General features: G+C 28.9%; 1 protein-coding gene across 1 annotated transcript; it reads left to right on the top strand.

The window, feature by feature from the left end:
• Positions 1-621: 621 nt before the first annotated feature.
• Positions 622-23,687, top strand: LOC101237262 (uncharacterized). Its single transcript, XM_065820491.1, has 2 exons — positions 622-768; positions 22,360-23,687. Exon 2 carries the CDS (start codon positions 22,373-22,375, stop codon positions 23,534-23,536), a length of 1,164 nt encoding a protein of 387 aa, XP_065676563.1. The 5' UTR covers positions 622-768; positions 22,360-22,372; the 3' UTR covers positions 23,537-23,687.
• Positions 23,688-27,919: the final 4,232 nt, after the last annotated feature.

The raw sequence follows: 27,919 nt of genomic DNA, 5'->3' as shown, positions 1-27,919 counted from the left end.
GGAAAGTGTGACTCATAACGTCAAAATTTACAAAGAAATCAAGACTTCAAAATACTATTTTTCTGGTCTTAATCTACTAACTTAAGTAGAACATCCAAAAGGATGTTGCTACTTTGACTGAGGGTGTGAGTTGGGGGAACTTGTAAATCAGCAAACGTAGCAGCACTCTGTTACAACCGCACTCTGTTGTTGGTCTGCGTTTTTTTTTCAAACTCGAAATTTTTTTTAAAACTCCATAAAGCAGAAGATAGCATGGCTCGAAAAGCCGTGTTATATTCTGCTTATTGCCGAATATACCTTTCCTTGATTAGTTTTCAACATAATTTCAAAGTTTTTACATTTATTGATTGAAAATAATAGAATCATGTGACTTTTGTTATCATGATTATGATTGTACGTAATAATACAAATTAATGAATCGTAAAACGAAACAAGTTGTATTATAAGAAAATATTTTTAAACATGATTGAATGGTTACAAAACAACGAACAATTTTGGACAAAACTTGATAAATAGTATTTTAGAATAATAAGATGAACACTTATTTTAAATTGGCATATTAAAAAAATGAGTAACAATATATTTTCAATTTTAAAAAGACTTAATTTAATAAAAGTATTTGATCTTTACGCAAATTCTTCTAATATACTAAACTTTAACATTTATTCGTGGCGAACAGATTAATTTGTATACAAACAAAATAACTCTAAGATGAAGTTATATATAAAAATAAAATAGTTAAATTTTTATAGTATTTAGGACTAAATGGTAAGAATTGTTTAAATGTTATTTACATGTTATTAATTTTTGCTATTACCATTATCTTCTATATATATAAAGGGCAATGTGTGTGTGTGTGTTTGTTTGTTTGTTCTCTATAGAAATCCAAACCGCCGGACCGATCTCGATGAAATTTGGCATGGGGGTAGTCCTCGAGGGGGAGAAGGTTCTTAGCTGGGTTTTGACCCCGTACCCCAACCCCCGGGGTCAAGGGGGCCTAAAAATGGCCCCCCCTGACCCCGGGGTCAGGGGGACCATTTTTTGGGCCCATTTTTGGGCCGATTTATGTGTACATATATCAGGTAAGCCAGTTTAAATATTGGCCCGGGCAACGCCGGGTAACTCATGCTAGTACCATATATAAAGATGTACTAAAAATATTGCACATAATGAAAGAGGTGATATGTAAAAAAAAGCATGAGCACTAATGGGTTTCCCAAAAAACTCATTATAAATAGTCGTGAAACTACTAATGATTCTTTAACCTCTAATTCTTTTGATCAAGCGTTTTTTTAATACAGGCCCAAGTTTAGCCTCAAAAATAAAAGCAGTACAACTAGCTTCGAATCATACTTAACCTCTAATAATGATCTTCTGGAAAATAATAAGTTATCTGAGAAAGAATTTAGTGCTGTAAATTTAATAAAATCAAATAAAGGTAATGGAGTTGATAAAGTGTGTAGCAATACTATAACTAAATAAAATTTTTATTTAAAAAATCCGCTTTTGCATCTTTTCAGTCTCACTTTAAAACAAGAAATCTTTCTAAAATCTGGAAATGCAACTTGTATCACAAATTATAGACATATTTCAATACTGCCATGCTTCTCAAAAATATTAGAACATATTATGTATAAAAGGCTGTACTATTTTTAAGATATTATTAACATTCTTTATAATAAACAATTTGGATTCATAAAAGGTCACTTTATTGATCAGGCAATCGTTCATCTTGTTCATGATATTCTTAAGTCTTTTAATGAAAATAAAATACTTTATCGATCTCAGGCGGTTTAATTGATCTCAGCAAGGCTTTTGACACTGTAAATCATTATATTTTATTAACCAAACTGAAAAACTACGGTATTAAACACTCGAACCTTAGAAGATTTATTAGCTACCTGTCAAATAGACAGCAATAAATTTCTCACATAAATACGGAAAAACTAACTGTATAAATATATCTTGTGGAGTACCACAAGGATCTATATAAGGACCACTCTTATTGCTAGAACATATCAATGATCTAAGCAAATCTTGTAATGTATTTGACACAATCTTTTTTGCAGACAATATCAGTCTATTTTGTGCATACAATGATATTTAAATTTTATTTAAAGCAGTAAACACAGAATTACTAAACCTTGCTGAATGGTTTAAAGCAAACAAATTAACTCTAAATTTAATAAAATATACTTTTTTCCATTGCTATCATGAATAAAATTCCATTAAAACTTCCGACTTGTTTTAGTACCAACAAAAATAAATTAAAATTACTCTTTAATATGCAAAAGCATGCAATCACAATTATATTTAATGAATGCCACCATACAACCATATTTAACTTAGCAAATATCTAGCAAATGAATACTTATCATCTTCTAATTTTTATGTTCAAAAATAATAAAAGAATTATTTCAAAAACTTTTGACTAGTTGTTCAAAACAAATCAGAATAATATACTATATAAAAATACTTAACTAGATATTCATATAACACCTATTTGCAACTTAAAAGTTATTTTGAGGCAACATAGTTTTCAATTTCAATTAGAGAACTAAAAGAATGGGATAAAATAATTACAACTGAACTTAAAACTCTTACTATGTTTTATGAGTTTAAGGCTAAACTTAGTTATAACTAAAGAATGATTTACCACAAAACTATTTCTGAAATTGCAAAATACCTTTATGATTGATCTATCACATAAATAAAAAGTGTATTTAAAAGAATATGTTTAAGCTAATAGCGCTTCTTGCTATTTTTTAATAATTTATGTTTTATTCGTTACTTTACCACTTTTACATTTGTTTATCTTGTATAGTTAACGGAATTGATTGTTTTTAAATTAAACTTTATATTTAAAGAACTTGTCAAGGGCGCCTGGCGATAAGGCATATAAGTCTTCTCCCCCCTCCCTGCCACCTATATATCTTATATAGGGAGCAGTTACTATATACCGCAAACTGTTAAATTGGGTTTAGGTCTATGTATTTAAAGTGTTATTTTTTTGGAGTTAAAAGTTTGTAGTAAGTTAAGTTTATGCCTTTGATCAGCTGAATTAAAACTATGGCAGTATTTTCTTTAACAAATACCACTCTTTTGAAGCTCATACTAATGTTATTAATAATGTATTAGTATTGTAATTAATAATGAAAGTGCAACTTTTTATGTCATAAATAATTTTGAGCATACAAATGAAAATTTTCAGGTTTAAATTATTGGCAAATTGTTGGGATTCCTGGGATAACAAAATTAACTTAAATACCAGAACATTTTTTTTGGTACTGACTAAACAAATATATGAAAAGTAGATCTGTGGTAAATGTTTTACAACTAATTTAATTTCAAATACAATTTTTATCACACACACACACACACGCACACCTTCACCTTCTCCCCAATACAAAGTTACTAAAAATATATAAACAAATTTCAACAACATTATTTTAAACATTTTTTAATTATTTATTTTTTAATTTTTTTTTTTTTTTGTAGCCTAAAAAATTGAATTCATTTTTTTAGTATTTTGTTTTTATTTTTTTATTTTAATTTTTTTTGTTTATTTTTCAACAATGCGTCGTTACGAAACTTATTTTTAAAAACTTGTTACAAAATTTTATAACCGTGGAACGAATAATAAATTTGCTTTTTCTTAAGATAGATTTTAAAATATCCATTTAGAGTAAAGTTAATTTTTGTTTATTGTCAATTAGTGAACTGCTTCTGATAATAAATGTACAAAAGTAAAAAAATTCAGTTTTTTAAGATTTAAATTTGCATGATACTCATAAAAATGACGTAAATTTAATTTGTGAATGAACGTTTGACCTTTAGCTTGCTATTTAAATAGCAAACCATAACCCTAACCCTAATCACCTGAACTAAAACAACTAAAAATGCACAAAAAACTAAGTTATTTTAAACATTGAAACCCAGATATTTTAGAAAACTAATATAAAAGCAACCTTTGTGTACCTAGCGCCAGATTTTTCAATGCCCAAATTCTTGGTCTCAGACTTGTCAAAAAATAGCGTAACTGATATGATCACATTTCTATACTAATTACCTTTATAATTATTATAAATATATTGACTAAAACTATAAAAGCCCATTAAGTATGAGGGTTTAAAAATTAGTGGCCCTAGGTACAATAAGCTGTTTTTGAATTGTACCTAGGGTTTCTGAAAATTAGGTTTAGATCCATAATAAATTTGCAACGAAAATAGACACATAAACTTAAATGAAAGTTTTTTTAATCTTAGATTGTTTTCGATTAATTTATCTAGTGTTACTTAATTACAACACCTAAATATATTACAAAATAGTTCTGAACGAAATTGACTAATAAGCCCATGCATAAAATGGTAGTCCCAAAACTGTGGATTTATAGATGCTGAGATATAGTACGTCAGGAACATGCAATAAAATAAAATATACAGTTATAATTAACTCCTAATCATAAATTCTATACAAGTTTAACTGTAATAGTTGATTACATATACACATACCACAAAGTTGACAATTTTTAAACTTATTGATTTATTATTCCAATAAATAATAAAATATGATTATTGCTGAAATTTAATTATTTTGAGTCTATACCTAACGGAAACAAGGCTACTTATTTAATGATAGATTTAACCTGCCTAACGGAAGCGTTTCGTTATATCTAAGTATGCGTCACAAATAAACACAGAACTAAAATTGTAAACTTCTTGTTTAATTATGCTTTAGCCTAAATTATTTTTTAATGTACAACTATTTATAAACTATGCTTACTATTTGATCTTAATGCATTTTCTTTGTGCTTTTTTAAATTTAAGCGAGTCAATAAAAATTGTACCTAATATAAACACTTTTTAACTGTCTCTTCACAAAACTTGTTTTTAATAACACATTGAAAAAAAGGTTTATCCAACACAATAGCAACAATGCATAACAGGCAAAGTAAGAAACGAAAATACAAAAATGTTCAACAATATAAACTATAATTAAGGATAAATAAAAAACTTTAAAAATTCAAAAATTGTTAATAAAATCTTATTACTCGAATTTTTACATGATAAAAATTAAAAACAAAATAACAAAAATTTTTTAGAAAACAAAAACTAGAACTTTTGTAATGCAATATTTAAAACAAATTAAAAAGGATTGTTTAAAATAAAAAAAATAAGTAAAAATTGTTGAAATCCAGAAGTTGGAGTTGAATCTTTATCCTGTGGGCTATGGTTTACTAGACCACGAAAATTATTTGGCCACGTTTATTGTCTAAAGCAAAAATTGAAATATTTTAAATTTGCATATCGCACAAACACACACTGATTTATGTAGTTATACAAAATATAATATGAATTTTAAACAAAAATAATACATTTTTAGGAATAATCAATGTTTATGTAATCTAGACACAAACCTGGCTCCAGCTTTTTTTTATCAATCCGGCCACATAAAATTTCAATCCCAGTAGCTTACTGTGCTAAGTTAACTTCTACCCTTTGCCTTGACAAGAAAATCCTACAGAGCAGTATAACGTTTCTTGAAAGCCACCTTTAAACATATTGTTTTGTACTGTGTTTCTTGAGAGCCAGAGAGCAAGATAAATATGATACAGCTTTACATATACATGGTATTCTTGCTGTGTATACCTAACATATTCGTTTTCCAATTAGCTTATGCTCCGGGTCGAACCTAAAATGGATGAAGCCATTTTTTACTTCAACCTGTTACAACCAGACCTCAGATAAAACTTATACTTTTTCATCATATTTTGAACACTAACTTTGACTTAAATAACTAATTTCTAGGGTTAAAAAATTTTTTTATGAAGAACCTAAAAAACAAAAGTGTTTCCATATCAGAACGCTACAATGATCACAAATTTAGCCTGAACTTATTGGATTTTCAGGAAATAATAAATAGGGCACATTTACATGTTTTTACTAAATAAAATCTTAAATAAATATTATTTCTTTTATAAACATTAGTTATTGTATATACTAATAAAAGAAAAGTATGTATTCGAACAAAATAAAAAAGTTATTCAAAATTTTAGGCCTCCCACTCCTAAAACAGGGTAAAATTTTATGATTTTGGGACAATTTTTTTATGACTTTTTAACAAATTAGTATGAAATCTAGGAAATTTTAGGACAATTTAAAATCGTAAATAGGTTTCAGAATTTAACTTTTAAATTTTATGTTTGAGAATTATTAACCCTTTAATTTGAATTATTAATAATATATTATTTACCCTTTAATAACCTTGGAAATTGTTTACGTTTATTTAAGAAGCATTAAACAATAGGCAATCTAAACAAAAGACAATAATCAAAAGACAATCTAAACAAAAGACAATAAACAAAAGACAATCTAAACAAAAGACGATCTAAACAAAAGACGATCTAAAAAAAAGACAATCTAAACAAAAACTCTTGAACTTTATAATGAAAACTATTACATCTAAAATGTCTGCAAATAAAAACTTTTATCTGAAATACTGAAAACTTATATCTGAAATACTTAATAAAGTACCAAAGTTAAATATGCTTTTATTATGTGATAGATTTGTATATTTATTTTCATCAAAAGATTTAAGAATATCATGAACAAGATGAATTGATTAGCAGATTGACCTTTTTTGAATCCAAATTGTTCATTATAAAGGATGTTAATAATACCTAAGAAATAGTACAGTCTTTTATACATAATATGTTCTAATTTTTTTTAAGAAGCATAGTAGTAATAAGGTAGGTCAATAATTTCTGATACAAGTTGCATCTCCAGATTTTAAAACTGGTATCACCCTTGTTTTAAGTTTATTCTAAAGAAAGACTGAAAATGTGCAAAGGCGGTGTTTTTAAATAGTATTGATAGTAATAAATATTGAAAAAGTATTGATTTAGTTATTATATTGCTACTTAGATCATCAACTCCGTGGCCTTTATTTGATTTTAATAAATTTACAGCATCAAGTAGTTATTTTTCAGATAATTTATTATTTTCCATAAGATCATTATGATTCGAAGCTAATTTTACTGTTTTTATTTTTAAGACCAAACTTGGGCCCCTATTAACAAACGTATCATTGAGAGAAAAAGAGATAAAAGACTAATTAGGAATTTCACAGTTATTCATGAGTGTTTTGGGAAATCCATTAGTGCTTTTGCTTTTTTTACCTATCACCTCTTTTATTATGCGCCACCTTTTTGTACATCATTTTTGCAATTAAATAATTCATTAGTATAATACTGTTTTTTTGAATACTTTATAAATGTTTCGAAGAGCCGTTGGTAAGTTTTATAAGTTCTATTTTTTATAAACTTTTCGTATAAGCATTTTTGTTTTTTTGATGACTGATTATTCCAGTCGTCACATTGATTAAACGTTGGCAAAACGTTTTATTTTAATTTGATTCAGTGTTATATTTTACGTTTGCACTACGTTATGTTTAACTCTTATCGGAATTAAGTTTATTTGTTTTATATTTTAGTATATATATATATATATATATATATATATATATATATATATATATATATATATATATATATATATATATATATATAAATTAGTAAAAACACTTATCTAACTTTTTCTTCAACAGCATGTTTCTCCATCAGTAGGTTCATTAGGAAGCTTCCTAATGAACCTTTTGATGGAGAAACATACTGTTGAAGAAAAAAAGTTAGATAATTGTTTTTTACTAATTTATTATTGTTCTGTTCTTTAAGAATATTGAGCACTCTATTTGTAGAATACGCTGACATAATTTATATATATATATATATATATATATATATATATATATATATATATATATATATATATATATATATATATATGTTAAATATTATTTATTTATACCCATATACAATTGTATATATTTACTAATACGTATTTCAACCTTTATGGTGGATAAACATTGCTGATGATGTTTTCTTAAACTTAATAATTAGCGACACTGCATCTAATTAAACACGCATTATTCATGTCTGTTTTGCTTGTGGCTTGCTCTTTCGTTATATAAGAAAGAGAAAAGTATATTAGCAAAATATATTTCCATAATCAACTAAAATATTAAAATGAAAAATAATTAATATAAATTATACAAATGTGTATTTGTATCTGCTTTTTGTCGATGTAAAAACAATGTTGATCCACTGTATATAATTGAACGTTATTCCAATGCACATGGATCAACATTGATCTAATATATATATAATTTAACGTTAATCCGTACACAATGGATTAACATTGCGGCATAAATATTGGATCAACGTTAATCCATATACATTGGATCAATGTGGGATTATGCACATTTGGTATATGTTGACCAATATAAACTGGATTAACGTTGATCCCTATATATTGGATCAACGTTGGATTTAGATCAGAAAAACAGGGTTTGCGATGTTTTTACGTAAGTTGGACCAATTTTGCTAACTACTTTTGATCACGTTGTTATTGAGGTTTTTATTAATATAAATAGAAAGTTTTCATTAATACAACGATAAAACATTGAATCAATGTCGTATTTGCATCGGAGAAAACAGCCGACGTTCGCAATGTATTTACATACGTTGGCCCAACGCAACGTGTGCTAGCAGGGTATTCACAACAGTGTAAGAGCCAAGCCATTTTTTTGAAAACTTTTCACGAATCTTTTGTTATTTTTCAATAACACTATGCAATTTACCTTAATTTTTTTTGTCGACAAATGTCTGTCATCTTGGTTGTTTTTTTTGTCTGCATCATCTAAGATACAAAGCCCAAAAGGCCAATAAAGGAAAAAAAGGGAATCTAAACTTGATAAACTTTTAGACATTGCTTTTGGCAAATGCAAAATTGTCTACTGCGGTGAGAATGATGCTCCTTGCAAAGAATCTTGTGAAATTTGTCCTCATTGTTTTTGCAAATGTGACTTAAATTTAAGAATTCCACAAAAAGAGCTTGTTTGGATTAAAATCGAGCGAGAAAAACAAGATAGTGCTTCATCTATGCAAGAATATGGATGTTAAAGAAATTGCTAAGTTCAAAAACTTTCGTAAGTCAATTGTTCAAGCAAGTCAATTGATCAAGAAAGGCTTTATTGACAATGAGAAGACAGAATTGTCGGAAACATTTTGTTCATCTAATATTAGATTTAACTCTAAAATATGGATGTTGCAGCAGAAATAAACAATAGTTCCAATGTTGATATGGTCAGTAATAGCGATAAAGTCAGTGATAACAAAGAAGACTCAGCATTAGACAAACAAAAACATTATCTTAAATGAAATTACCTTAATGTTAGTACATATCTGCCAAAGGCAATGCTGCCATTGTCTTTGGCAGATTTGGTGTGTCATCAACTGCTACTGATGCTATAATTAATGGTCTTCTGAAAGGTATTGTAAAGGCAAGAAAATTTGTTGAAAATAAAAAAAATCTCATTTGTGATAGCATGAAATTTTTCGTGCCAATAATCGTGCTATGAAATGTTCTAGAGTAGAAGCAAAATATAGATTGTGAATGAAATACAATCACTGAAATTTTTTTTGATTGTAGAAAAGATAAGAATTTAATCCTTATGCACAATAAGAACACAGGCACCATTAGAAAAAAAATTCTTCAAGCATACCATAATACTGTGACTGTGGAGCCTAGAGGTTGCTATTGTACTCATTATACACCAGAGCCTAAATCTGAAATATGTAAACCAGCCAACAATGTGCTTTTGGATTATTTAACTCATTAATGGAAAGAGGTAAAATTCTTAATCTTCAACTAATTGGTAGTGAGACCACAAATTAAATCTCTGGATGGAAAGTTGGAATGCTTCATTTTGTGGAGGAATTTATCCATTGAAAACATTTTAGATTATTTTGCTGGCTTTAAATTAATGAGCTTTCATTCCGTCATATTGTGGAATAACTTGACAAGCCAACTTCTTCAGGATGGTGTGGAGCAATTGGTAAACTGTTTTCTAAAGTCCCAAATCTTGAAAGAATTACTAAATTTGCGCTAATTTCTCCTCTAAAGCCTTTAACTAATTACATTGAAGATTTTGTTAAGCAAATGAGCACTGAAAGTTTAGTTGCTTGGAAGTATTTATATGCAATATTTAAAGGAAATCTTGATTCTGAAGTAGCAGCTCTAAAATTTGGTCTCATAGTCAATGGCTTATTTGTGGCATGAGATACTTGTTTCTATTTATGAACAAGCATGATCTTGAACCTGAAAATACAGAGATCTTAAAGCTCATTGCAACTTGGGCGAGACAGGTTTATCTTCCAATATTTTTTGAAATTAATGATGTGAGACCTTTTAAAGTTCCACAAGCAAAAAAACCTTGATGCTTTTGAAATTAAAGAGCTTATTGATTGTAAAAAAGTTATTACTGAACCAGTTTTCACAGAAAATTTGTCATTAACCCAACTCAATGCATTGAGAGTTATTTCCCTAAAACTTCCTTCATATTTTTTGCATACCTAAAGTTGTGAGAGGGCAATCAAATTAGTTCCCGAGGCAGCTGAGTCAGTCTGTGGTTATGATAAAAAAGATGGTTTTGTACGAATTCAATTGCAAAATCGAGAAAATATTTCTTTGATAAAATTAAAAAAAGACTTTGTTTAAGAGACCAATGCTAAAAAAAACTATATTGTTAATTGTTTAAAACTTTTTTCCTCTTGTTTTTATACAAAATGGTTTTATATTGGGTTTGTAACAATTTTTTATTATTAATTTGAAATTATTTGGTTATTATTACTGTATTTGTTACTCGCTTCTTTTATTTTTAAGCTTGTTAAAGTTTATAAGTTGTTTTATTAATTTTTTAAAACTTTTTATGCAACTATGACGTTCCCACTGTTTGAACGAAGGTTTTTTGTTTGTTTTTTAAGAATGAGTGGGGGGGGGGGGTAAGACAATTCCAGTCTTTTTGTTAAACTTTAGAAAACTTTTGAATGCATAATATAGTTACCCCACTCTTCCCTGCTCGTCAATGAAAATATGACATCAAAGAGTTTGAGAATTGCATCGACCTCAAACTCTTTAATGTCATACTCTACATCTCTATCTTCTCTGTGTTCTAGTTTATTGCTTTCATCTTAGACCTTGCTATGCTTCATGCAAAACTGATTCTCGGTTGTACATCAGCATGAATGGAGAGTAGTTGAATGTCGACTGACATGACAAGCAAAAAGAATACCCTCAATAATTTGCTGCCATATTTTATGATTAAATTCTTTACCTTTACGAAAGAGTTCACTATTGTTCGGTTTTAACGTTTTACCAATCCATTTTCATGAGATTGATCAGCAGACGTAACTCTCTGTTCTATTCCAGTTAGTTCGCTTATTTGTTTACATACCTCGTTTACAAATTGCCGACCTCTGTCATTTGTTTGGACTTTATAGCACCCATACGAAAACACATCCTTGTGCAAAAATTGAGAGATGGCTTAAACTGCTTTGTTTTTGATTGGTTTGGCCTTAGAGCATTTTGAAAAATAGTCAATCAAGACGATGACATGACAATACCTATCGACTACTGGAAAATTAAAATAGTCCATTCCAACTTGTTTCAAATTTACAAATGTCCGCTCCGGCATTTCGACTACTGGAAACGGAAACAGTTGATTGTACTGGTATTGACTTCAATCCTATCCTTAGAGACTTTAGATCACCTTGTTTTTAGCACTGTTCGCAGCTCTATATATATACTTATCGATATCAGCATGTCGTATTTTTCCCTCTTTGAGAGGTTATTATATTGAATTGTTGAGAATCTGCAATTACACGTCTTTAATAACATCCATTTGTATCATGGAAACATTTTTAACTGTCTTTGATAACTATTTTTTACTTATGTCCGTCTTTGGCTTTATATTGTTTTGCTGCTCTACAAAAACTTGATTTAAACTCACAAACCTGTTATAATTTAATAAAAGTGTATTTTTTATATCTAAGATATTCTTCTTTATTATCAAAATCAAAGTGATTTTATATTCTTTCTCCATAAAACAGCACTCGTGTTAGAAAATTATTTATTTGATTATGTACGAAAAAAGTTATATAGCGTATTATTTTGCGTTCGAATCAACTTTGATTCTTTTTTAAATTTACTATTTTCTAAAAGTAAGTTCTATTTATTGCATAATAGAATGACTTTCTTGTAGGCTTGCCACCTCTAGCTAGGTTAAATCCGCGAGATTGGATTGGGTGGAGCATGGCGAGCGTTGAGCAAGGCTTTGCTGGGAGTTTTAGAGGCTGGCCATTATATTTTATTTACATTATATGCAATATATCAATGCTTGTTTACTTGATTGAATAGAGTTTTACAATAATTACAATAGGGTTTGAGTACTGTCATGAAAGCATGAAAACTACTTGCGTTTAAAAATATATTTCTGATTAGATCTTGCAGCAGCCAACAATTTGGTTTTTTTTTATTAAGAAGTCATAGAACTGTGAACATTTGTGTTTCATATTTTCACACACCTGCAGCTCAATTTTGTGTCGCAAGACATGAAGTTCAAGACAATTTCGTTCTTTAGAACACAAAGAATGCATCACACTGAAAGTTCGTTCACATAAAGAATTTGAAACAGGTATGGAGAATACAAAGGACACCACTTTGAAAAGTTCTTCACCTTTACCACACTTTTTTTCTGCGAGTTTTGTAAAAAAACTACTCTATCGATCCACCACATTCGAGTTGGTCTCTACCAGCGCTGTTTGGACATCACGCAAAATTCAGTTGTTGTTTTTTTGATCTACATCAATGCAAAACTTGACTGCTAGTTGGTCAAATAAGCTCTAGACCACTTTTCAAAGTTAGTTCAAAGTTAAGATACTCGTGCTTTGAAATTCTGAATTCTGGAAGTTGTACCATTTATCTAAGTAATTTAAGCATTTGCTGTAGAATTCATCAACGTCTCTTTCAAACTTTTGTTTTTTCACTTGTGGTATTCTTTTCAGGAATAAGGTAGCAGCATGTCCATAAAATTTGTCTTGTTTGCGATCTGCAATTTTCTTTCTTATTACGACTATAATTTCATGTAACTCGGAACTAGTAGTTTGATCCAACTCTAAAGTTAGTGCACCACTTTGAAAGACCTGCATAACATTATGTTAGATACAGCAATACAATTTAGGAACAGGCTCAATTTTGTCATCTTTAAATGCATCCCATATTACTTTGTGGCAATCTTCTTCTCCCTTTGATGCAAAATATGACCGCAACGCAGACCATACCAGAAGTATTCTTTCCAGTGCTGGAAGTAATAATAACCATCTTGTTGGAACGTGTTTTGCAAGAAAATCGTGTTTTCAATGTGTACATTATCTGCTAAAAATATAAATTTTAAGATATTTTCGCATTTCGGGAGATTTTGATGTTTTTTTAAATTACTTCCGGTACAGCAGTCTAAAATTACTCCCGGAGTATTTTGTTTCCTAGGAAATATGTACTCCGGCAGTATTTATACCCTAGGAAAAAAATACTTACGGGAGTATTTATTTCTTAGAATATAAATACTACTCCAGGATATAAATACTCCCCTAAAGTTGAATTGGAAATATATAAATAAAAATAATATTGAATTTGAGGTGGTGCGTCGCATCTCTCTGATGCATACTGTTAAATAATTATTAGCGTAACATCATTGGTTAAAAAACAAATGGTTTTACAGTGTTTTTACATTAAAAAGTGGCTGTATCTTTTGTTATTTTACCGCTTTTTTTGGTAATTGGCTCTTTGCTCCCTTTAAAACACACGCCGTTGCCCATTTTAGCTAATTTTATTGGGTTTCTCGTTATTAATTTTTTATTTCTCATTTATACATTGTAGTATTTAGAATCCCTATGATTCCTTGGAATTATTTTGCGAAAATCTCTTATTAAAAATTTCCTCCTAATTTTTCATTTCTAAAAAAATGCTAATACTGGAACCCAAAACTATTTTTGACCTGCGGCTTTGGTACAAAAAAATAATTAATAGGCAAAATTAAATATTTACAGTTTATAAAGTTATAAAATTGTAACTATTGTGTTTGAATATAAAACTTATACATAAAAAAAAATTCTTTTGATAAAATTTTAATGATGCTGAGACTTTAAACATGATAACAAGTGTTCCTGCATTTTCAATACATCAAAGTTAGTTTCTCTAGGTGATTTACCTGCTGATAATTCAACTGCAAAGGCAACAGCAAACAGTCCACTAAACTCATCTGTTTGTTTTTTTTGTACAGGCAGAAAAGTTATAAATAAATCTTTATTACTATTAGCATTATTTATAAAGACTGAACACATTTCAAAGAAACAGGATTAAGTGAATTATAAAGACACAAATATTGACTCTTCCATTAGAACAAAATGTAAAAAACCAATGCCATGAACCATTATATATAAATAATATACATAATAATATAACATAATAACCATTATATATAAATAATATACATAAATAAGTTGAATATGTTCATTATTAACTGGCTGGTATGAATTATTTAAACATTTTTGAACATTTAGTAAAGATTGGAATTATGCATTTGGTCCTAGCTGTTAACAAATAACCATTTGGGCAGCATCCACGATGTTGTCATTTAGTCACGAATTATGAGACAAAATCTGTTTATCTATATAAAGATTTCGATAAAGATTTCGATAAAGATATCGATAAAGATTTCGATAAAGATTTTGATGAAGATTTCAATGAAGATTTCAATGAAGATTTCGATAAAGATATCGATAAAGATTTCAAAAATTTAACCATAGTTTTTCAGCCTTTTTTGAGTTATCTGAATTTTTTGAATCAACTGAATTTTTTGAGTCAACTGAATTTTTTGAGTCAACTGAATTGATTATTTGATGTGATTTACAAAATGTTTGTTTAACTGTAAACCATGAACGCTTTTCTACACAAATAATCCATGCAGATTTACATTTTCCATAATCGACAATATTGTTCAAGCGAGCTGCAACTCCACTAAAGGGTCCATGTATTTTTAATAACTTTTGAATACTTGCTTTTATTTTATTGTTCCGTTTCATTAAACTTCGTTTCGAGAGTTAATGATCTCGAAATTTAAGGAAAATACACGGAAGAAGAAATTTTTTTTTTTTGTTGCAAAATGTTTTTAAATTACATGTAGGTATGATACAACGATTGATATGTTTGCGTAACATTAATGGATGTTTTTTACTGCACTAATTAATATTATTTCAACAAATTCGTCGGTAACATGCACCATAAACTTGTAACTTTCTCTTCAGTTTCAGCACAAGAATTTAACATATCATTATATAATGGCTTTTTATTTTTATCAATGCATCACTCAAGCAAAGAAAAGTTTTTTTTTTTTTAGAGTAGTATTTTTTTTGGTTAACCAAAGTGCACAAGTTGTTTTTAGAAATTAAATGTATTGTATATGACCAAGCCATTTAAATAAAAATTTTCCTCTTTTTTTATATATCCTTATCTGATATTTTGAAAGAACTTTATCACTAACTCCAATCAAATGAGGTGCTAGATGGCGTTTATTAAAATCTTTCTGCTGTTTATTTTCAACACTTTGAGCGTTCTTGAATACGGTATAGTAAACCTCGTCTCGTAAAGAAATTAAAGAAGTAAGAACTGCATCAAAAGTTTCTCTGTCAAAACCTTCAATGTCATGCTTTTTAATATCAACTAATCTGTATTTAACATCTTCAGGTAAAGTAGATTCTCAATTATAAAATAGAAAAATTAGTGAATATTTTGTCTCAGTTCCTGTCATTGTATGCAATTTTACAAACTCTTTTCCTTGATCATTAATTTGTATTTTAATGCACCCGCGTTGACAAGTTACTTCATATAAAAAGAGTGCAATTGAATCAGCAGTTTTGTTCTTTCTAAGCAAAACTTCTGGCAAGTTACAAATATTAATTCCAACTTGCTCCATTGCTTTACTTACAATTGGAATGGAATGCAGTTCTGTTGAAGAACTTATTATTCATATTTTTAATATTGATTACATTTTTGAATAAACTCTTTTTCTATTTCGAGTTTAATATGGTGCCAGTAATACCTGATAAAGATTTTGTAACAAGTTGCATCTCTTCCACAGTGCGAGGCCATTGCTTTTGCTTTGAAATTTTCACTGAGACCAAAACGAATGTCAGATATTAATTTTCGCTGTTGATCTTTACAAGCAATGACTAACTTTTTGCTAGGTATAATAACCGTCAGATAAAATGCTAAAGTTCTTGCAAGCTTTTCGAAAATTAGATTTCTTTCCATTATCAGCCTTAATTTCTAGAGGATAAACTTTTCCTGTAAGGTGCTTTTCAATTGCTATTAAAATCAACATGTTTTATTCTAAGAGTGTGTAAGAGAAAATTTACTTTCAATATTGAAGGAACAATTTTACGATGTCCTGAAATGTTTTTTCAGCCTTGATATACTAAGTTCACTTGGTTTTTAATAAGTTTAAAACCTTAACTATAACTTAATACTGCTCAGTTTACCATAAACAGAATTTACTAATGTAAAATCAATCATCATTAAAAGACAGCATTTCGAATTTAATTTAAAAGGAGTATTATTAGATAAGCAAATAAGTACTCTCATTGGGAGAATTTATTTACTAAAGAGAGTATTTATTTACTAGCCAAAAATGACTATGGTAGTACTTTTTGACTAGGAAATAAGTACCCGGGAGTATTTATTTTCAGGGAGTTATTTTAAGCGGCTGCACCGGGAGACAAGAGTTGATATCGAAAATCGGGAGACTCCTGTGCAATCCAGGAGAATTGGCAATCCTACTTCCTTGTAAAATTTCTTTTGGCTTTGTAAGTTTTTAGAGTCCTAATGTTTTCGTGATTACGTTTGGACGTAATAAAACAAATAAATACTTTGTAAAACAAAACAACTAATATTAGAAGAAAATATCTTTAAATATGGTTGAACGTTTATACAAGACATAAAAATTTTAAACGAAAATTGATAAATATTTTTTTAGAGCAATAAGGTAAACAATTTTTTAAATTGCCATATTAACAAAATGATTAACAATATATTTTTAATTTTAAAAAGACTTATTTTTATCATATTTTAAGTATTTGATTTTTATGCAAACTCTTATACTAAACTCATCTTTGAATTTGATTCGTAGCAAGCTGATTTATTTGTATATAAAATATTAACTACGAGAATTATATATGAAAATATCTTTATAGTGTTTACCACTAAATGATAAGAATTGTTTAGGTATTATTTACATATATTTTTAATTTTTGATTTTACTATTATACCATATATAATTTTTACATTTCGCACATACCGCTACTTTTAAAGTTTGGTTCATGTTACATGTCAACATGTCATACATATACTTGTTAAGTTGACTTTGGTCCACGTAAGCAAAGTGATATTTGGTTGGAGGTAAAAGTTTTTGATTGGCTGAATTAGAATTACAACAGTATTTTCTTTAACAAATACCACTATTTGAAGAGCATACTAATGTTATTAGTATCATTAGTAATGATATGTACAACTTTTAATGTCACAAATAATTCTGAACATGCAAATAAAATTTTTTAGGTTTAAATAATGGACATAGCAAAATGTATTTAATGAATACCAAATCATTTTTTGGTACTGACTAAACAAATTATAAAAAATTAATATGTAATGAAAATGTTTTACAACTAATTTAATTTTAAATACAATTTTTATAACACACTCACACACTCACACACACACACACACACACACACACACACACACACACACACACACACACACACACAAAAAACAAAACACAACACACAAATTTTTTAAAATAAAAATATTTTTATAAACACGCACACACACACACACACACACACACACACACACACACACACACACACAAAGTTTAGGGACTGTAGGTGTAATACTTTAACAGCCATATTGTTTACACATATTATTTTATTTTTAATTCACTGGTTGAAAAAAATGTTTTTATCAAATCTGTTCAATTTTTCCACTCAGGATGGGTAAAAAGTTAGTATTTTTGAGGAGTTATTGTAACTAATTACTGCCATAGTTTATAAAAATATATATATATATATATATATATATATATATATATATATATATATATATATATATAGTTACTAAAAAAATATATAGATATAGAGTTAAAGACAAGTGAAGTTGATAGAATACTTGAAAATATGTATGAGTCAGGAAAAAAATAGGATGGTAGAGAGTTTAAAGGGTTAAAGCGGGGAAAAAAAAACTAGATGAATAAAAGGTTTAAAGAGCACACATTGACTGATACATTAAAAGAATGAGACTTTGCTGAATGGTGAGTCAAGCAAGAATGAGTTATAGTAAAAAGAACTAGAGATGATAGCTTTTTGAGCAGCGATCATGATAGCATTTGTAGAAAATAGAAAGAGATGCAACTTTAGGACAATGGGAGAGAGGCTCAAACTTAGCAGATAAAGTGGGTTCAACTATATTTACAATTTGTTTTTGAACCTCATCCAAAAGAGAAAAAGGATCATTAGAAGAACCAGCCCAAATATGATAACAGTATTCCATACAGAGGCAAATAAGAGAATGGAATCAGGAGTAAGAAAAATGACAAACATAATAAAGAGAAGCAACCATAGCCAATGGTTGAGAGTTTAAACGAGAGGTCAGTAGTGAAATATAATTTAAAAAGATGGTTGTTAGGATATAACAAAACAGCATTATAAGTGTTAGATAAACTTCACAGCAGATTTTTTTTTTTAAATCTAATTTACTCCCAAAAAGGCTGTAAGCAACCACTATTGAATTGGGAGTTGTTAAAGAGCAAGGAAACGGTTGACAGAAGACTTAAAAAGTTAAAAGTTTTTTGAGTCAGGAAAACATGAAGATAGGAGAGAATTCCAAAGCTTTGAAGTGCAGAGGAAATATCTAAATAAATAAAAGTTTTTAGAGCATGAAGGGACAGATAAAGTAGATATTTGTAGAGTTATAGAATGGAATCAGGCATAGAAAAACGGCAAGCATGATAAATTTGTAGGAGTTAAAATTCACAAGCTTTCTGTTAGCTTATCCTTTGGAGAAGAAATAAAACAGATCCATGAATTAGTGATGGAATGATTAACTTAACTTTGTTAATGACACTGTAGAAGATTTTAAAAAAATCTCCTGAGTCTAACTTTTGAGTTAAGATACAAAATAACATCAGACAGCTTCTTTTTACATTGATTTTTTGCAATAATAAAAAGGCAGTTGTTCCCAAAAGTGTTTTTTTTATTAGAAAAAAGATTTAAAAAATGAATACAAATATATATAGCAACTACACAAAAAGATGAAAACTATGGTGTAGAATGAGGGTTGACTTAAAACTAACAAGAAGAAATAAAACCTTTTTTTAGTAAGCTTTTTTACCTTTCTTGAGACGCAAAAGACATAAAAGAAAATTTTGGTAAAGTATCAATGTTGTCAAATTTTGGTAAAATATTAAAAATGTTATTTGCATTGATACTTTATTGATTACTTTGTTCTTTACCAAAATAATTACCAGAGTTCAAACGGTCAACTTATTTGTATAACAAAATAATGGTTTCTGATGGCTAATATAGGTTAAAAGCTTGTTTCAAATGTATTATTGAATGATTTAAATTACAATAACATTTTAGAGGGCTAGTTTTTATTGTTGTTACAACCCACTCTTAATTCTCTATTGTAAAAACATGAACAAGGCTGTTGCGCTGAGAAAAACGTTGAGTGTGGTACTATCAGGGACTTTGAATTTTTGTATATTACAAACAACCCTTGGGAATAAGGGTCGGCATTCGGCAATGCCGACCTAACTGCTGACCTGAAAGTATTTGAGATCCGCAAAAAATGGTTAGACCTTTGTATCAAATAATTTTTGCCGACCTCAAAAAGATTAAGGTCGGCAAATTTTTGCCTAATTTTTTTCTAATTCTAAGGGTTGTACAAAGGTTTAGTGCGGATATAGCTTAATATATGAAAAAAGGGGTCAGGGTAACAACATCTGTAAATATAATGAGGCATAATAACATGTATAAAAACATCTGAAATTTCATTGGTGTCTAATAACATCTGTGCCAAAATTAAATTAATATTAAAGATGTAGTTACATTTTTTAAATTATCAAAGTGTAATAACATCTGTGCAACTACATCTGTGGTTTCTATAGATGTAGTTACATCTTTTAAACTATCAAAGTGTAGTAACATCTGTGCAACTGCATCAGTAGGCTTTAAGATAAAGTTATTCTTAAGATGAACTAACTAATAATGTATTATTTTAACCAGATGTAGTTACATATAGGATTTTTTTCAGATGTAATTACATCTGGAAAAAAATAATAACTAATAACGCATTATTTTAAGCAGGTGTTATTACATATAGAAATTTTTTCAGATGTAACTACATCTAGAGAAAATTCTTCCAGATGTTATTGGACTGAGAGAAAAATTACCAGATGTAGTTACATATTTCTAAAGATATTGTTAGGGGTTGTTGAATTTTCAGATGATATTGGACAGATTTTATTAGAGTAAAAGAAAAATATAGATGATCTTAGAATAAAATGTTCAAATGATCTTGGACTATTCAACAGATGTTATTGGACAGATGTAGTAATCTTTTACCAAAAAAAGTTGATGTAAATATTTATTTGGTAGTTTTATTGCTTATATTATATAATATTGATTGTTCTGTTTGTTCTATAGTATTGCTTATTCTGTTTGTTCTATAATATTGATTGTGTTGTTTATTCTATAATAGTGCTTGTTCTGTTTATTCTATAATATTGCTTGTTCTGTTAATTCTATAATATTGATTGTTCTGTTTATTATATAATATTGGTTCTGTTTATTCTATAATATTGCTTGTTCTGCTTTTTCTATAATATTGCTTGTTCTGTTTGTTCTATAATATTGTTTGTTATGTTTATTCTATAATATTGATTGTATTGTTTATTCTATGATAATGCTTGTTCTGTTTATTCATGAGTGAAATTAAAATCTCATTATTGTAATAAATCAGCATACTTCTTTTTCAGAAAAAAGGTTTTAAGCAATTTTTAAGGAGTTTGTTACATCAATGGAATAATCATACCCACATACAACCAATAATGTTTAACTAATTTAAATGAACACTAGATCTGTTTTACATTCTTATTTACTAAAATATTTAAATAATGTTTTTATATATATATAGATTAAAACATGGAATATTTATTATTAATGGTAATAAATATTCATTTCAGCAGGTTTTTGTCATCACAATAATATCTAATGGTTTAATTTAAGTTTTAAAAAATCATGCATGACAATTTTCTTTAATGATACTTCTTTTTTTTATTAATACTTCTTTTCTATGGTAAGACTGTGTATATATTTTTATGAATAGACTGTATATATATTTTTTTAACTTTTTATTTCTTTAGCTAAAATTTGTTATTTTTCACTGTTTTTGAAGTTTCTCTCTTATTAGTGTAACTTGATCTTTTAGTATACATTCTAGGTCTAGATTTTTTTGAACTTAATGTTGAAAGTTTTCTTTGAACTCAATCAGGGCCTATTCTAGGAAAAAATTTGGGCGGCAGTACCCGCTTGTTCCGGCGAACTTTAGCGGAAAATCGGCGTTTTTTTTGCGAAAAAAACAATATTTGCTGTAAAAACGCAAAAAAAAAATTTAATTTGGGCGGCGCCCAAATATGATCGACGCTATCGAAAACGGCCTAAAAAAGCCCCTGTCAATGTTGTCCTAAATTTAATATCTCTTTTTTTCCATTAAATGCAGTTACAAAAATGACTGGGGCCAATATATGGTTTTATATTACCAAATACATATATTTAAGTTTCTTTTACTAAAGTGTTTTCAAACTCTTTTTATCAAACTTTTTTTTTGATATTTAATTGAAAATTTTCTTTGATTATTGTTACCAGCATCATAACCGTATAATAAAATAATAAAATTATGAAATTAATTTACAAAAAAAAGGCAAACGTAAACTTTAACATAACAATGACCTCATTTACATTAGCATAAAAACTCAAGTCTCTAATAGCTACTTTAGTGTAAAGCTCAAGGAAGGAAAAATAAGGCTGAACACTTAAATTCAAGGTTATTAAATTTAAATTAAAAGTCCAAAAAGCCTTTAATTTAAATTTCACAAGAGACATTAATTTTCTTCAATAAACAGTAGTATAAATTTAGACAATGGACAATATTTATATACAAATTTTTCGACACCATTTGTTTTGTGTTTGTGTAAAAGAAGCTATTTTATTATTTTTATATTAATTTGATATTTTTACAAATTATTAATACAGTGCTTTTACATTGCATTAATATTAATTGTTTAATACAGTTTTAGGCTGAAAATGTCTGATCAAGTTAATCGTTCAGAAAGATTCGTAGATACAAGCAATAATGATATATGCAAAAGCTCTAATCTCAATGATTTAGTCTGTTTTTATCAAGGAGATTTAATTCATAAACGCATGGATGCTGTTAGGAAATCAATTTACTACATTCGTGATAACTGGAATTTGTTTGAACAGTTTATGAATAACATGAGAAATTTTTTTATCCAGGATGCTAACATTGAAAATATAAAATCTCACCCCTTGTCTAAAATATTTGAACGTAAACGTAATTGGTGTAATGTTGAAGAAAACACTGCTGATTTACCTCTTAAAGAAGAATTCAGTGTTATACACACATATACGACTGTTGAAGGATTTAGAGAAATCTTCAAAATAGCTGATAACATATTTCGAGATGGTTCATCAGTAAACTTTGAAGAAAAGATTAGAAGTGTTGTGTTTTTAATTGAGTTAATAAACATTGATCTTTTTAATTATGTACATAAGTTTCCTGAGTATCAATCATTTGAAGGTACAGTTTATCGTGGGATGGCAATTTCAGCAGATAGTTTCAAGGTTTATGAAGATCTCATGCTTCAGCCAATTGAAGAAAGGTATATATCGATTCCTTTAGGTTTATGGTCATCCAGTATTTATTCAAATGTTGCTGTTGATTTTGTTCGGGATGAATTAAAAAAAGACCATCAGAGGGTACCGTTATTGATGAAAATTCGTGTATTAAATATTGAAGATAAACTATTAGATTTTTATCGAAAAAAATACAGTCAAAGCGTTGTAAGTACTATATGTGCAGTTTATGTTGCTAATTTATCAGCATTTCCAAAAGAAGGGGAAGTTTTATTACGAGGAGGGTTTTACCAAGCTCTAAATTTTTATTCCCAAATAATAGATGATGTTAGTTTTAAGGTTTTAGATTTAGTTATGTTAAATACTAATCGAGATCATCTTTATAATCCTACTCGCTTAGGTAGTTTAGATGAAGAAGCAAGAAAATTGTTCGGAAATATGGTTGGATTTACTCGCAATAAATATATAGTAGAATATTGCAAAGAATGCAATCTACAAGAAGATATGCATTTGTATGAAAAAGCTCTTTGTAACAATGAAAAAAAACTGAGGGAGCTTGTGGGATTAGATTCTGATGAAAAAGTTATTTAAGCGAAACAATGCACTTTATATTCAAGCCTAATATTTTTTATACTTATTCTTTTTATATTAATTTTGTCGTTATATAGTAATATTATTTTTATATAATATATATTTTTATGTATTTAGTATTTTTTTAACAAAAAATGAATATTAAACTTCATCGTTTTGTAGTTTTTAACAAGATTTTATAACCTAAAAAAATAATCATTCTATTAGACTGACAGCAAGTATCAAGGTCAACTAATCCAGGTTGAACAATCATTATCCTTTTTTATCTATAAATTAATTTATTAATATCCATCATTTAATATTATTTATATCCTTTTAAATTATATTATTATTAATATCCATTAATATCGCACCAATATTAGGAATGCCTTTATTTTGTAATTTTCTATATTATACTGGGTATTAATAACGAATAATGGTAGTTCAACCTGAATTTGCTGACCTTGATATTTGTTGTCAGAAAATTTAATCATATATTTATATGAAAATTTGTACTCAGTGGCATTATTTTTTAAATGTTTGTTTCAATCAAACATCGAATTGCGTCGGTAATTTGTCTTAATTTAACAATATTACTTCAATTAAGTATGCAAGCAATACAAATTTAATCTATAACTTCTCCAATGTAAAGTCATTGTTTGAAACAAGGAACGCTGGTTCTAACCAATTGTTTAAAAAAATAATAAGGGTAAACGATCAATTAAATGGTCGTATTTGCTTTCGACCAGAAAATTTTGTCAACATTTTAAATACTCGATAAAATGCTTCCAAATTTTAAGAAAAAATGAAACAGTTCAATATATTATTTTATATTCTTTTTTACCAACTTTACTTAGTAATAATTTTAATACAATAATATAAGAAGATCAAACATTAAAAAAAAAGTTAATTATTCCTGTGGGAATCTAATAAAATTTCGAACTTTTGCTTAAGTGGCACCCATAAGCTTGCGCACAGAATAAGAATCAAAACTATTTGATGCTTTTTTAAATATTTTAATATCTTTAATGTTTCTGTAAAGCTTTTTGTTTTTTTTCATTTTTCTTTTAATAATAGCCCAGTAGTTTTCAATAACTCTCAATTCTGGGCAGTTTGGAGGATTTTCTGTTTTAGGCACAAATTTCACATTATTCTTTTTATACCATTCCATAGCTAGTTTACAATAATGAATTGAAGCTAAATCAGGCCAGAACAAAGGTCTGTTACTGTGTGATTAATGAGAGTTAAAAGGCGTTTTTGTAAACATTCTTTAACATATATTTGACCAAAAAGTGTGGACTGAGTGTTATAAGGTGCTGTTTTTTTGCCACAACTGTAAATGGCTTGTCAAATCAAAGCTTTTTTAGCGAACCTGTCAAATTTTGTGTACTTAAATTTCTTATTTGCTTTTCCTCTATATTTGGCAATATTATAAACGGCGCCAAGAATTTGTTGATGATCGTACTTGATATAAGTTTCATTGTCTTCAATAATACAGATATTTTTATAAATAAAATTGTCATACAACTTTCTGCCGCGGGTTCTTGCACTTTTTTGTTGAGTTTCAGAACGGTTGGGCACTTTTTGTGCTTTGAAAGAATGAAAACCATGTTTGTTTCTAACTTTAGCAACACAACTATGAGAAAATCCATATATTTTTGCGCGTTCCCTTGGTGAAAGGCTTGTATTATTCTTAAAACTGTTAACCAGTTTTCTAACTAGTTTTATATCTTTAAAACCTTCCTTTCTTCCACCACCAGATTTGTGTTTGATCAATTTTGTTTGAGAAAAACGTTGAATAACACGACTAACTGTGTATGGAAATATTTGCAACGATTTTGCTATCGAATTGTAGCTACTATTAGAATTTTGTAAATATTTGTGCATAATTTTTTCTCTCTCGTCTTCTTCTTTTGTCATTTTTAAAACTAATTTCAAGTTAAATCCAAAAACATATTTTTTTGAAACCACAACACGTAGTGAACAAAATACAAAACAATTGAAACGATTTTAATTCAACCATTGAAAAAATGACGTGCTTATTCTTTCACATTTATTTCGTATACACGCCTTAGGTATTCGTTCTGCTCCTAAAAATGCAACCTATATATAAAACCGCAAAAGAAGAACTTATTAAATACTGTGGAAAAACAATCAAAGAAATTTTAATTAAGAAAATTAAAAAGTCATGTTATTTTTCTATCTTGTGTGATGGAGTCTCTGATTGTTCTAATGTTGAACAGCTATCTCTAGTTATAACATACTTTGACTGTGATAATGTTATTTGTGAAGACTTTCTACGCTTTATTGAATGTAAATCTGTTACAACTGGTCTTAGTCTTGCGTAAAACATAATTTCTGCAATTGATGATCTTGGTCTTCACATCCAAAAATGTAGAGGCTAAGGATATGATGGGGGTAATGTCTGATAAATTAAAAGGTATTTCATCTAGAATTAAATTTATCAACTCAAAGGTAATTTTTGTTCACTGTGCATGCCATAAACTTATTTTAGTTGTCAGTATATCTGCAATGTCCAGAGTGTTTTAAATGCTCAAATCAAAGATGTATCATATTTTTCTTTAATTTATCACCAAATCGTGCCAGCTGTCTTAATAAATTCATTATTCTTGGTCAAGCAAAATTAATTGATACTTGTTGAGCTAAATGAGTTCAGAAACTTAGATCTGGATGTTTTTTTTGGATAACTACATATCCGTTTTTCATTCAATGGAAGAAATGGAATACAATGAAGGTAAGAGTTATTATGCTCTTCTTTTTCTTTCGGCATTTCCCGTTTAGGGGTCGCCACAGCGGATCAAACTCTTCCATCTAGCCCTGTCATGAGTGTCCTCCACTAACACACCAGCCACTCTCATATTCTCCACCACTGCATCCACAAACCTCCTCTTTGGCCTACCTCTCCTCCTCTTACCTGGAAGTTCCATACCCAAAACTTTCCTACCAATATAGCTCTCCTGTCTCCTCTGTACATGTACAAACCATCTCAATCTTGATTCTCTAACTTTATCTCCAAAACATGCTACATGTGCTGATCCTCTCATAAACTCCTTTCTGATCTTATCCCTCTTCGTCACCCCAAATGAGAATCTTAACATCTTCATCTCAGACGCCTCCATCTCCCTCACTTGTCTCTTTGTCAGTGCTACTGTCTCTAGTCCATACAATATAGCAGGTCTCACTACTGTCCTATAGATCTTACCCTTCATTCTAGCCAACACCCTTCTATCACAGATCAGACTAGACACTTTGTGCCATCCACACCACCCTGCCTGCACTCTTTTCTTTACTCTCTTTCACTTCCTCCATTACTCTGTACCCTCGACCCTAAGTAGGTAAACTCGTCGACCTTTACCTAATCAGCTCCTTTTAACTGAACCTGTCTACCATCTGCCCTCTCATTCACACACATGTACTCCGTCTTAGTCCTGCTCACTTTCATTCCCCTTCTTTCCAAAGCATACCTCCATCTTTCCAAGTTTACCTCCTCTTGCTCCCTACTCTCACTACAGATCACAATGTTATCAGCAAACATCATAGTCCAAGGGGACTCCTATCTAACATCGTCCGTCAGTCTGTCCATGACGATTGCGAACAGGAAGGGACTCAGGGCTAATTCCTGATGTAGTCCTACCTCCACTTCAAACCTGTCTGTCATTCCTACTGCATATCTCACTGCTATCACAAATAGTATAAAAAACGGATTCTGGGCCAAAAATTTTCAGCCATTTCCTTAACTACAATCTCATTTCATATTTCAACTATAAACATATCCATATTCTCATAAGTCATTTCAACCAGTCTAAGTATGAAATGCCGTTTCTGTGGATGCATTATCAAAAAAGTGTGCGTGCTAAATAATATATAAGATAAAAACTATAATATATTAATGTATTATAGTTAAAAGCTCTGAGCTATTTTTTGTAATTTTGTAAATTCGAAGAATTTTTCAGACTTATCACATCTTTATTATCAACCCATGAGTTGAACGAATCAGGATACCCATACCACTTTACTAATGATTTGTTTTTGAGTTTACGAATAACTTTTTCAATCCTAAATATGTTTTGATCAGTTTTTTGCATTTCTTGTTCATAAAAAGTGCTTTGTATTTCTTCATTATTATCGTCAGTTACTTTATATGTTGGTGGATCTGTGAACTGAAGCTGTAACACCGTAAAAACTTCTTCAGTCCATCTAGGTGTGTACCCTTTTTCAAACGTTCCTTTCTTTTTAGTTATCCTAACTCTATCACCAATTGAAAACTTTGGTCTTACAGACTCTGATCGTACATTTCCATTTAGATTTAACCAAACAATATTTTCATTCTTTTTATCGCTAGCTTCAACTGGTGTCATTTTAATTGAGGAATGCTTTGTGTTG

The sequence above is a fragment of the Hydra vulgaris genome, chromosome 15, assembly GCF_038396675.1.
Source record: "Hydra vulgaris chromosome 15, alternate assembly HydraT2T_AEP".
NCBI lineage: Eukaryota > Metazoa > Cnidaria > Hydrozoa > Anthoathecata > Hydridae > Hydra > Hydra vulgaris.
This window is presented reverse-complemented; position numbering and strand designations above follow the sequence as displayed.

Coding starts and splice junctions, on each gene's coding strand:
- LOC101237262 (XM_065820491.1), top strand. CDS start 22,373: ATGTCTGATCAAGTTAATCGTTCAGAAAGATTCGTAGATACAAGCAAT.